This window comes from Limulus polyphemus, unplaced genomic scaffold (assembly GCF_000517525.1).
Source record: "Limulus polyphemus unplaced genomic scaffold, Limulus_polyphemus-2.1.2 Scaffold1682, whole genome shotgun sequence".
NCBI classification, from domain to species: domain Eukaryota; kingdom Metazoa; phylum Arthropoda; class Merostomata; order Xiphosura; family Limulidae; genus Limulus; species Limulus polyphemus.
This window is the reverse complement of record NW_013667292.1, coordinates 144923-159013: the sequence shown is the minus strand read 5'-3', so window position 1 is coordinate 159013 and position 14091 is coordinate 144923. Positions and strand designations below refer to the sequence as shown.

The 14091-nt window shown below is 29.9% G+C and overlaps 1 protein-coding gene across 1 annotated transcript in view; it reads left to right on the top strand.

The window, feature by feature from the left end:
• Nucleotides 1-14091, top strand: part of LOC106464543 — a 90107-nt gene that overhangs the window by 45519 nt on the left and 30497 nt on the right. The window contains 8 exon segments of the mRNA XM_013924687.2: nt 299-478; nt 1739-1963; nt 2261-2452; nt 3476-3616; nt 7808-7908; nt 9578-9778; nt 13041-13245; nt 13421-13672. Of these exon segments, the coding sequence (XP_013780141.1) occupies nt 299-478; nt 1739-1963; nt 2261-2452; nt 3476-3616; nt 7808-7908; nt 9578-9778; nt 13041-13245; nt 13421-13672 (1497 nt within the window).

Sequence of the window (14091 nt, the reverse complement as noted above, 5' to 3'; positions counted from 1 at the left end):
TAGTAAAGATGTGCCTACATTTCATGTTTCAGGAATTACAGTGTATCCACTTTTTGCTCCACTAAGATATTATTCTCTTTCTTTTGTTGAAGATATACATAATTTTTGTGATATAAATTACAGTTTATCCAAATTTTAGTCTTATGATTTTTTTCCTTAAATCCAATTTTTCCACATTTTGGACCTATAAGATTTTATTCCTTTGTTGTTTTTTATGAATTTATAATTATTGTTGTTTTGTTTTATTGAAATTATGTGTATTTTAGACCACTAAGCTTTTGTTTTCATCTTTATGCAGCTAAGATGTGTCCACCTTTGGCAAACCCAGACAATGGGTTAATGCTATCCACCAAGAAGGAGTTTCACTTTGGACAGATTGTTAGTTTCCAGTGCAATTTTGGTTATGTGTTGGAAGGGAGCTCTACACTACTCTGCAACAGCAATGGGGTTTGGAACGGAACAGCTCCTGAATGTAAATGTAAGTGTTTTTATTAATTTTTTTGTAACGTAATTTACAGATTCATTGATAGACTTTACATTTTTCTTTCATTTGATTAAATAACAAATTTAGCATGTTTTGAGAATTTGTTCAGATAGAGAAACTTTTTCTGTAATCGCATTAAGAAACCCCAATGCAACCCTTTTGATATGTAGCCTACCAGTGACATCTGTAAATTTACTTCACAGGGTTGTAACATATATTTTGTTATAAATGCAGGTTTTTAATAACTAATTTTACTGAAGCTTGGACACTGAATAACTCTCAAACAATGCTTTTATAACTTTCTTAATATCCCAGTTTTTAAATGCCGCAACAATGTACAAGTTCATTTAAAATCATTTGAATCTAAATTTAAACTTGGATCAACTGGCTATTAAAAGAACATTTTACTGTCGTCTGTAAACATTAAAACTTGTAATATTCCAATAACTTCATATATTATCAACAAATGCAGTACATTACTTGCAGTATGCGTTTATTGTATACTACAATATTTTAATATGTGACATTTTAGCATAAAGTGCTAACTCTTATTTTGTAACTACAACCAAAATAATGTATTTTAAATAATGAAGAAGCTGAAGTAACACTGAGCAAGAAAACAAATCAAAAAGCCTAGTTTTGGTGCAATAGTTGAAGCTATGTAAACAGTAAAACAAAATTATGAAAATGTTTCTTAATGTAGAAACTAAACCAATAACGAAACAAGATTATAAGTTTGATCTTATGCCATAAAATATCATTAACAACGAGGGTATCCAAGTGAGGAAATGATACATTCTACTCCTTATAAGTAATGGAGTTTGTACATTATATTTAGTTAGCTATGCTCATTACTAGGTATATATTTTTATTTTTGATCTGTGTAGGTAGCTTGCTTTGATCAGAAGTTAAATAAGTAGCTAAATCAATACAGAAACACTTAGTAACAAAATAATATTTTTAAAAGCTTGTCTTAGTTGAGTATCTAAAACAACACAAATGTCTTTAAAAAATTATGAAACTTTATCTTGATGATGGAAATGAACCAACACAACAAAAATTATTAAACCCTGTCTTTATGATGGAAATGAACCAACATAACTAAGTGTTAAATATGTAACAGTTTTTGACATAAAATTTTATATATGTGTGAGTAAATTGTTTTTGCAGTACTTAGATGTCCTTGTTATCAAGGCAATAAGTTATTTTCTCTTTCCATAAATTGTGCTTTTATTCAACATCTTTGTTTTACAGATGCTCAGTGTACTACACTAGCTGATGATCCAGGCCAAGGACTGGATATTAAAATCAGTGAAGAGGTTAGCTCCGTGCCTTTCCTAGAAAATGCCACTATTTCTTGTAATGAAGTTGGTAGACCTTCACATGGGACAGTTACAGCAAACTTTAGACAGTGTGTGTATGACCCTCAGGATGGTCATCCTGACTACTGGCTATCGGGATCTCCACCCACTTGCCCAAGTGAATACAGTTTTTATCATCATTGGATAATGTTAATACTAAAATATATTGAATGAGTACCTTTCTTTTAAATCAATGTGCTACCAATTGAATTGATAACATTAAGTATATACAATTAGAAGAAGCAAAGATTAGTAACTGGTAAGAACAGTATTTGCATAAGCAGGTAAATACCTTTCTGTACTTTAAAATCCTGAGCTTTTCAATAGTAATAATAAGTATATGATCAAGTATTCAGGAATTTGCTTTAGCTTACTAGTTAAGGTATTTAAAATTCCTTCATTTTTATTTTGATAGGAATTGATTGTGGTCATCCACCTAATACAACGGGTGCCACCTATGGATTTTATGTTGACACTCGCTATCGTGCTAGTTTCTACTTTAGTTGTGATGAAACATTTACTCTGGCTGGTAAAACAAACATGAACGACAATGTCATCAGATGTCAAAATGATGGCACCTGGGACTTTGGAGACATACGCTGTGAAGGTAAATAATTGCCACTCTTGCCCATTATTGTTTACTTTTTTTCACTGTTTTACATTTACGGACGTAGATTTTGGCTCTAACATTTTAATATTGTTAGGCTGTTGTTTTATGGAAACTACAAAATTTTAAATACATTACATTAAGAAATACATAAAAAAATTATTTAAAGGACAAATAATGATGAAATTTTTAATATTTTGTTTACTTTTTAAACCATCCAATATTTCCACAATAAAAAAAATTATATATTGGCAAGCAAATAGAAAGCTGACTTTGAGACAAAGAATAAACTTCAAATTATAGGAAATATGGCAAAAAGTCAATGCAAAGATGCTTCCGGAATTTGCTATATATGTGTGTTTTTAAAGTGAGTTTTTGAAACTTTTATTTTTTAATGAATATCACTATATATGAGTAAATTTATGCATTACCAATTTTTTGTTTTCCTCTGTATTCTAAAAGTCAAGAAACTTGTAAAGTTTAAAAAGGTTGCACTTTTAAAAGAACATTATTTTATCTAAAATAATAATTGTTTTAACAATCTTCTTGCACAATAACTCCAACAAAAAAGAACAAAACAGTAAAGGAAGAACTTATGGGGTGTAAAGTTGCATGATGAATTAAAAAAAAACAGTTTGGAGGTCATCTACATTTTACATAAAAAATGGAAAAGAAAATAAATAATGTAGTGAACTCTTCTAAGCTTGTCCAGTTTGTTTTTGTGACATATTATACAGTGAAGACCAAATACTTTGTAGTGCAATCTTCTAAGTATAGCTATCTTGTCCTTATGTCATGTTATACAGTGAAGGTAAATATCCTGTAGTACAATATTTTTTATTAAAATATGACCAGTTTGCCATACGTTGGAAAGATTAATCTTAGAGCTTTACATAGTGCCTCAAATGCAAAATTATATTAAATTAGAATTGCACTCAGTGAATTTAAATCATAATTTTGTTTACATTGATAACTAGGCAGCAAGTGTATGATGAATTAATGTTTGACATTGACCATCCACAGGCCCCGTATGTCAAGATCCGGGCAGACCACCAAATGGAAAACAAAAGGCTCTGGGATATGAGCAAGGTTCAAAAGTCAGCTTCTCTTGTGATCGACCAGGATATATCCCTTACAACACAGACCCAATAACTTGTGTGAAAGGTAAGGTCCTCGTATATTTCCATAAATGAATATCAAAAGTTTTTAAGGTAACTGTTTATATTTTATTTTCCATTTTCTCTACTATATCACTAACTCTACCTATTATCATCAAGGTAAATCACTTGGGAAATGTGCAGCTCACAATACGCTATCAAATTACATTACCAATGAGCTGCTAGCGTGTGTACTTCGTGAACAATTTTAATTATATTATTATTATTACTTATTTTACCTATTCTAGTCTTAAATATCTTAAAAAGATCCATACTTTTAATTTTACTTACTTTTATAATAATAAATATGAAAAACAAGAAATAAAGTACTTACCCAATCTTAGTTTTTCTTGCCCTTGATCGTCGAGTAGAGTTAAGCCTGATTTTTTTTTAGCATTATGGTAAAGCACTTAACAATTTTTATTTACTTGAATAATACATCAAATAATATAGACTAATAACATGCAAAAAGTAGACAAATTCACTTACTTCTAAAAATTTTTCTGGCTTTCTAACTATGCTAAAAAAACCATTACAAATTCATCCAAGCTAGTCGTTAACTTTCCTACGGGAACAAACTTTCTACTCCGAGAGACATTGACGGTTATCTGTTCAAAACACAATGTTATGCAAAATGCCATTTGATATATGAAAACCTTGACTTTCTATTGGTTATAAATAATATATATATATATAATGAAACGTAAGAGAGAGCTATCAACCAATTGTGAAAGGGAGGATGTGACAGGTGGGTGTGGCAGGAGGGTTTGATTTTCTCTTTGATAGCCCTGTAACAAAAAAAATTGAAGTCTATAAAAATTATGGTCTGTTTAAACAATAACGATTTTATAGAGAGCATTTTATATTTAATTTTATACATTTTTGAGGGATGATGACATGCTAAGACAAAATTTGTCATGTGTGTTACACTAGTGGAAATTCAGGATTTTTTTATATATTTCCTTTTAGAATTAAGAACTTAAAACTTGTGTATACTATTAAAATATGGATTATTAGCTAAGAGTTTATGCTATTCTAATTGGTATAACATAAACAAAAAGTAGTTTAATAAAATTTTGAATGTAAGACACTAAAACCTTGTGTCATGCACAGTAAAAGGTACCCGTGCCGATATTACTCTTCATAGAAGTGTTTTGAAACTTGATGCTTAATTTCATGTCTTTATCTTTCACGTATAGTTTATTTTTAATTTTCCTTTCCAATTCATTGTCTTTTATTATTTATGCCAGATATGTCATCTGGTGGCCATAGGGCTTTATTATTATTACATGGTGACTTATGCACAGTGACTCGTTTCAATAACACTTTGCAAACGCGAATGATGCCATCTTGTCTATACACTTTTACTATCCAGCTGATAACAAGTTAAACTTATAAAAATCATTAAACCTTTCAAATATGATTTTTAAAACACAAATAATAGATAATTAACTAAAATATAAAAGTAAGACCTAAATACAATTTAACTGTAACATTTTTAGATCAGAAACCACCGTAAGTGCTATAGTCGATCAAGCGAACAACAATACTGACAGTAATTACACGTACACTGTGAGGAAAACTGCTCACCAATTTCAAATTAACCATTGGTGGAGTATAGTGTAAACTGAGCTCTTTCTAATGACTGTATACACTTGTGTCTACTAACTACATGTATGTTGTAGATATCAAGGCAAAGTATAGAAGGTGGACGTGGCACCTGTCAAGGATTGTAAAATTTATAACTGTTTACCAGACAGCAACTACAGACTTTAGATATCATGTGTCAAGTACGTCAAACACTCGTACATTACATATACATGCTCATGTACATTGCCAGCTTATGTAGCTAAGAGAGAAGCACTGCTAAAGTCGAGATTTTCCATAGTGCGTGGATCACATGACACAAAGTAATTATGATTTAGATAACAAAATTTCAAATTATAACATACGTTATAATAATGTTAATTTCATTGACATATATTGAAAGTAAAGTGGTTTAATTAAATTTTCAATGTAACACAGTACCATACACAAAAAGGAATTTAAAAATGGTGCTGGGGACATAGGGTTAAAAGATAAATCTAACTTTTGCATACATTAATTTCCAGATGATTATCTTTTAGAATTATCAGTGAAGTATGGCAAACTATGCAGTATCTTTTATTCTTCAATATGTGGTATTTTATTGTTTACTTTGAATAATATTAGATTCAACAATATTGTTATCACATAGAACATACCATTATTTAATGTACAGTTTTTCAAGTGACTTTAGAGTCTCACTTAGGCTTGACTGAAAAAATTAGTTATAACTAAACCTTTACTGAAATACAGTAATAACATTTCACCTGATGAAACCATACTGGCAAAATGTTTTATTTTTTAATCTATAGTAATGTATAATTATCAAAACAAGTCAAAAACTTCATTGTGTGTTACAAACATTCATATCTCAATTGGGACTTGTGCAGTCTGTTAAAGTTATTTTTATATAGGATTGTGGATAAAATTTTGGAAAATAACTTGTTGTCATCCTCTGTTGCATCTTTTTTAACTTTTGTCATGTTGCTTATTCTGTAGAGTATCTAATTTTGTCCCCTAATAGGTCAGTGGAAAGTTTATGGGCTTGAAATTCTAAAATCCAGGGTTTTATTACCTGCAGAGTGCTGATAGCCCATTATATAGCTTTTCATTAAAATAAACAAACCAACAAGTATCTAATTTGGCCTAAAGTAATACCTTGCTGAACAGCAGGAGGATAATAAGATTCAAAATATGAGATGTTAGATTTTGTGTGAAGTTTTTTTATATAAACTGTGAGTAAGTTTATTGTTTGCAGTAGTTATCATAATATCCAAAAAATGTTTAGATTTAGTGATCATTCCGATATGAGTATGTGTGAAGCAAATGTATGTGTAAATACTGTAAAGGAAACTGACAATCCAAAGATGATGTGAGGTCATATCCAAACACCTAAAATGTCATTAATAAAGTGGTGATAAAGTTTGGCTGAAAATTACTATTACTGTGTGAACATTGTCTTAAGTAATGCATTAAAAGCACAGAAACGTTATTGCATATAACCACACCTCTGGTTTAGTTATCATTAGACCTCAAGTAGCTGTTAAATCAAGAGAGATATATACTTATGCAGACAAAGAATAGTTATAATTATCTCTAATTAAGTTTATAACAGCCACTCTTGTTGTAGACTAACAAATCAGTTGACTGTTGGTGATATCAATAAGAAATATGACATCTCAAGATCTTGTTTTGTGGCACTTAAAAACATTTACAAAACCCAGCTGTGAATGTCAAGTTAAGTGTTAAATGTACTTTATTACAAAATGTCGAATTTAGGAGTTTCATAATCCCAGAGGGAAAAGTGCTTCAGTTGCTGTCTATATAATAACAAAAGAATGGAGAAATTCCAAGAAATATGTAAGCTACACCACTACTTTTCAGGATATGAGGGAGTAAAACTCTTATCCCCATCCAAAACATGGTAGCATCTGCAAATGTTGCACAATGCAAGATCTAGTTCGTCAGCTCTGTCAAGCCTTTTCTTTAGTTATGTTGATATAAATGGCCAAGAAAGACTCAACTAAACTTATATGCTGCTGTAAGGTGACTAAGTGTGGTGCCTACCTGAAGTGAATACTTCCATTATTTTGTGTAAGAGAAACACAATACAGCTCCTTAAACTTAAACTCTACATATTTGTGACCAAACACTATATTTGGAAGGGAGTTCTATTGGCAGTAAAGTGTGGTTTTTTGAAGTTAAAAGATCAAACACTTTTTTAGAGTACATTTTCATGGTTTTAACTTGAATACTGGACACCTCTTTGTAACCCCAAATCCCTCCAAGTTTGCTTTCATTGGCTCACAGATTGGGTGTTAAATAAATAGACTGCATAATCCACTGATGGACTTACTTGTCGGATTTTGTCAATTTTCATGTTCTCTTATTTGACTTGCCCAAGTATTGGTCATCATGATCAGCTAAAAGTGAAGTGGTACCTTGGGAGATTTTTTTGATGCATTAGTTTTACAGTGATGCCAAGTGCATAAAAGGTTGATTTATTGATGCCAAGAATATAAAAGTAATGTATTAATAATTTGAAGTTCTGTAAAATATTCAATACATAGTTAGAAAATGTTATCACTGTTGTTTGTTTTAAAAATTTATATAGGTGCAGAATGTAAAGTTGTCAAACCCCTAGGAATAGCTGCTGGATCAATACCTGACATTGCCATTAATGCCACCTCACAGAGAAGTAATTATGAGGTTACAGTAAGTACATAAATACAACTCATCTGAAAACTGCTTAATATTTTACATGTAAGAAGAAAAACAATTGAAGTGTACTGTAACACTACCATGGCCAGTGAGCAGTTATCTGGTGGCAAGTGCACACTTTGCATATCAAATACCAAAATTTAAGTAAAAATAGTACTCCTGATTTTATTCCAACAAATTTTTACTCAAAAATATTGTAGGTTTGAGATTTTATAACCTTGCAACATTTATGTAATGTAATTCATAAAGGAAGTTTGTTTAAACGTTTCATCTTTAATTTCTTTGCAGCTCCAGAATGCAATTATAGGTTTTCTACCTATCCCAAAGAACAAATTTATATTTACTCTGAAACTGTCAAATTTGGAAAAATACTTACCCATGTTTAGTTTATCATGTGATTTTTCTGTCTGTGATTTTTATTTATAGGGTAACAATGATAGAACAGAAAAGATTTGTTTATCTGTGTAAAATAAATAAAGTGGGATAAGCACTAATATGTGTTTCTGAAAAAGTCACTAGTTGAAGTTCATATAGAGATGAACAGAGTATTTTAATATGAAGTTTAAAATACTTAGGAACAACCACAAAGCTGGGAATTTTTTTACAGTTTCTTTTGACATTTGTTTCGTGCAATAGTAATCCTGTTTAAACACTACAGGAATATTGGGTGAGAATACATCAGGTAAGGAATTCAGGATAATGAGTCTGGTAAGCTAGGAGTTTTGCAATTGTTACTCAACACAAGTAAAATAAATCTTTAGTTATTGAAATCTAGCAATAATTATTAGAGAGAAGTTGAGTTTGACCAAAAATATAATTGTAAAAAGATTGTCTGTAATAGTGTAAGTCTAGAATATGAGTACAAATTGTATTTCTACTGGTCATCATTTCTGCTATTTATAGGAGTTTTATGCTATTTTCATGACTACATAACTGCTTCTATGGGTAAAGGTAAATAACAAATATGCATTACTGATGAATATCAAAGAAGTTAGAACTTACTGGATATGTAATAGTTCTTTTTGATCATTACTAATAAAATACCCAGTTTTATTTATTTATTTTGTATTTTCTAATAGTTACTTTTGTTGTATGTCTGAAGTTGTATGAAAAAACAAGAAAATTAGTGTGCTGTTATTAAAGCAAACACACAGACACAAAAATTATTGTTTTATTTGAAAAATAACTGTTAGATAGATCTACAAGACTTTAGGCACACAGTAAAAAACAACAAAAATTAAGATGGAAGGAAGTATTTTTTTTATCTTTTTAAAAACTATTACACACAACAAAATTTTCAAAAATTCACAACCTGAAACATCATATAAATACTAAATCAAATGTGTGCCAGATTTCATACAATTTAGTTAAGCATTTTAAGTGTGAGCACAAAAAAAAAAAAGAACAGGAGCTATCACTGACATTCTACTAGTCTGGAAAGGGTTATTCCTAGAAATTTAAAAATAGAACCTAGTAATCCTTCTCATATATACTATTTCAAGCGAAATATTCTTAACTTTATGATGGCATGTGATGTCTTGATATTAGTGTTTTTAACTCTTGCAAGTGATATTAAATGATTTATTCAGTGAAAATTCAACATTTTGTGGTTAAATATATTGCAGTATTATTATTAATTATATGAACTTTTTCTTGGTTGCAGAATGTGTATCTGGACAGTGCCACTGGGTGGTGTGGTCAGCAGGAACCTTTTACATATGTTACTGTAGACTTAGGACGGGTTTATCGTGTTAAATCTATTCTTGTTAAAGGTGTGATAACCAGTGATGTGGTTGGGCGACCAACTGAACTACGATTCTTCTATAAAGTTCGGGAATCTGAAAACTTTGTTGTCTACTTTCCAGTAAGTATTAAAATCAAAGTATAGTTAGGAAATGAATGCCATTGTTTATAACATGTCTTTAGCATTATAGTTGTTATTTTTTATCATTATGTGTGTGTGTGGTGTTCAGGTACACTGATGTTCGACAGATAAATTTGGACATATTTGTAAAATGCAGATTCAGTAAATGTACTGCAGAGAATAAGTTTAAATTTGGACAGCAAAGGAAAGGAAGAAACACAAGTAAACAAACAAACAAAATTTTTATTTACATGCAAAATTTGTCTTCAAGTATTTCACTTACTAGCTGGCCTCTAATTCTGTTGTGACTTTGACGGTTGAGAGGAGTCTTTTTTAAAAACATCCACACTAGACAAAGGCAAAATAAATTTTGATTTACCACCCAAAATTTATACAAATGTTGAATTACAACATATCACAATCCAACATTGTATTTCATACAAATATCTGAGTCGCCCCTGGAGTTGAACTCTCCCACCTTAAGGGGTTAGACCTAGGGCTTAAGTAATATGAATTTCTAAACATATAGAGTAAAAGTGAGTAAAATAATTAGTATATGTTTATGACCTTTCAACATTTGGTTAACGATTTATATAAATTTGGAGATTTGTTCTCTGGCCCAAATTATTCTATAATTTTCAAAAACCTTTAATTTCTTATTTACAACTTGATCATTTTGTTTTCAAATAAAATTAATATGAATTAATATCTCTGAACAATGAGTTGTGACTAGTATCTAGCAGTATAACATTTCCATTTCTATCCTTATATTTAATTCTTTCTTCTCCTGGTGACTTATTCATCAAACTAAAACCCCTATCAATAATCTTTTCTGGATAATGACATTTTATCAAAAAAATTTTCGTTTTTTTTTTATCTGTAATTTCTCACCTCTGGATAAGATATTAACATATATATAACACATCAGAGCAACACTACAAGAGCATCTAATAATGGTATGATTTTTTAATTATAGTCATACATAAATGTAGTTGTTACATATAGTCTGTTTGAACTAAAAATAAATTTCAATATCATAACTTTTGTTCTTAATAATAAAACTTTCATCCAGAAAAATATCCTCTATATTACTTTTAAATGATATTAACATATATAACACATCAGAGCAACACTACAAGAGCATCTAATAATGGTATGATTTTTTAATTATAGTCATACATAAATGTAGTTGTTACATATAGTCTGTTTGAACTAAAAAATAAATTTCAATATCATAACTTTTGTTCTTAATAATAAAACTTTCATCCAGAAAAATATCCTCTATATTACTTTTAAATGATTTATGTTGTTAATCTCTAACTCGTTTAGAAAAAAATCAAACATTTTATTTTCAAGAATACCCATTACTAGCATTGCATAGGTTGGTACAATGTTAGTGCCCATAGAAGTTTCCAAGATTTGATGAAAATATTCCCCTTCAAACAAACCAACAAGATAAAACCAAACTTATACCTTTTAAAATAACCTCCTTGCTAAACCTCTTGTTAATACAATTCATATAATTATAAAAAAAATTCAATTGATCTTGGTACCACTGTTTTAGGTAACTAATTTAGAAAATCTTTATTGTGTTTTATATATATCTCTGCACTTTCAACATAAAATGTTTAAAACAATATCCAATAAACTGCTCATTAGTTCAGTACTTTTATTTTGGCCTCCTATAATAGGGTGGTTTGACATATCTAAAAGGTTTGGCTGTCAAGTATATTCCAATCACTCTCCCCCTCTCATTAATTATTCCTTCAAGATTTTACTCATATTCAGTTTTGGTCATATATGAAATTTTCTAAATTCATTTTGAATAAAAATTAGTTTCATTCTTCCTCAGTAAATGAACTTCAAAATTTGATATATATACACCACCAATTTATCTTATGTTCTTTACATAAAAGTTCACATCCTTATTAAACATTTCTTCATAATCATTATGTTATTAGTGTTCTAATGCCATACTCCTATAATAACTGGTTTTATATTGCAACCAAAACACTATACCTTTTAAGAAATACAGTTTTCAAATTTTATTATAAGTCAAACTGGTTTTTCTCATTGGTTTAAAATTTGATATAATCTTATTAATAAGGTATTCATCCTCTTCTTTTTTTCATTAACTTTTTACTAAAATAATACAGATCCTCCTTAATTTGAATTTCAGTAGATCTGTTATTTAGTTCAAAAATAATTCCTGATTTTAAAAGTCTAATTTCATTTTGATCTACATCCCTCTTATTTAAATTTTAAACATCAGGTGTGTAACTAAGGAGATTAGATAATGTCTGATAAAATTTTTGATACAATTATGCTCTCTCTTTCTACAGACAAACCTTTTTAACATTTTCGTGGGGGGGGGGGGGGGGTTTGGGAACCTTCCATTGGCAAATCCAAATTCATTTCAATTATTCTTCTGTTTAGTAGCTTGTCATATTATTCCTCTTTAAGGATATTTTTTCCTGTTCTAGCTGTTCCAAAAACCTTTTTTTCTCAGCCAAATTTCCTGGCTTTGTCTCTTATTTTCTTGATGTAATTTCTTCCACTTTTTCCAAATTATATTGGAGTCAGTTTCTACATATTTCAGTTTTTGTTTTTTTGTAGCTTGTAATGCTTCAACCTCTGTTCTTGCTAGGTTTATTTATGGATAATCAACACAGTGTTTCTTTTCTATTTTTTCTTTGGTATGATTAATCATGATAGTAGTTGGTAGAATTATTTTTTATTATATATGCTTTTGTTGTACATCATAGTGATAAGACTATCTGTATATACATATATATATAAAATATGTTTGTGTATAGTGTAGGTTTTTTAATATATTTGTATTAAATTAAACTTAATCTGCACAATGTCAGCTGAAAGGAAAAGCTCTTTCACAAAAATTACAATGTTTTGAATGTTATTTTTTTAAACTGCAAAATAATTTTAATATATCATTTTAATTTCTATTTCTAAGGATATATTATACTTACCTATTTAACTTTCTTTGTGGAAACCTCATCTACTAGCCACAAAAAATAGTTTCCTCAGCTGTTGTGTAATGCTTACATTCTGGTTCGTAGATGTAAGCCATCCATTTTGGGCAAAAATAAGATTTTTATTAACCTAATTGCATTGTATTAGTTCCACAGGTTATTTTTAGGGTAACAACTGACTTCAACTTTTTCTTGATACTTCCCCATATTTATGATTTAAGGTGACTAAATTTTTCAATGTAGAGGTACAATACACTTTTTTCCTTTAACAGAATTTTAACCTTACCAGTCGAGAACCAGGAAACTATGGAGAGCTTACCGTTATCCCTCTGCCACTTAGTGTTCGTGCCCGCTATATTATTTTGGGTATTGTTTCTTACAATAAAAACCCATGTCTGAAATTTGATTTGACTGGATGTGAAGACACAAATGAGGAAATTGTACTAGGATATGACCAAGGGTATCCTATTTGTGTTGGTAAGTTCTACCAGTGTTTAGTATGATGATTTTTGATATGTTTCCCAAACCACTATATGTTAGAAGTAGAAAGCACTTTTAAGTGTTTGACATGTTCAATTTGTTTTAAATCAAAATAATTCAAAGTAAATGACCTTTGATATGTTCTGATGTTGTGATAATGCTATTACTCCAGATAAAGAACCACCACAGTTCATAAACTGTCCCTCTGAGCCTGTTGTTGCCTCTAAATCTCCAGCTGGTCTTCAGCCTGTTAATTACTCTATTCCTGTTGCTGTGGATAACTCTGGGCGTATTGCCCGGTTTGAAGTACGTCCTGCAGGCTTTAAACCACCTCTTATGGTATTTGAGGACACTACCATTCAGTATCGAGCCTATGATTTTGATGGGAATGTCGCTGTTTGCACTGTTAACATCACAGTACCTGGTCAGTGAGTCTTTAATCTATCTGTGGTAGATTGTACTCAGAGTTGTCTGTATGTGAATAAATCAATATTAAGATTTCACATTAGAATTGTTCTGTGCATGCATGTGTGTGTGTATAAGAAATCATTTATAAATTTTGTATTGGAAGAGTTTTTATGTGAATAAACCATTCTATAGGTTTTCCATTAGAATTGTTTATATATATAACGAAATCATTTGTAAATTATATATTGGCAGGGCATTTATGTGAATAAACTATTCTGTAGATATTACATAATTACATTGCTTTACACGAAGAAATCATTTATTAGATTTTTTAGTTGAATAGTCTATATGAAAAAATCATTCTGTAGGTTTTACATTAGACTAGTCTTTTTGTATGAAGAACTAATTCCATAAGTCTTTAATGCTCTTTATAAA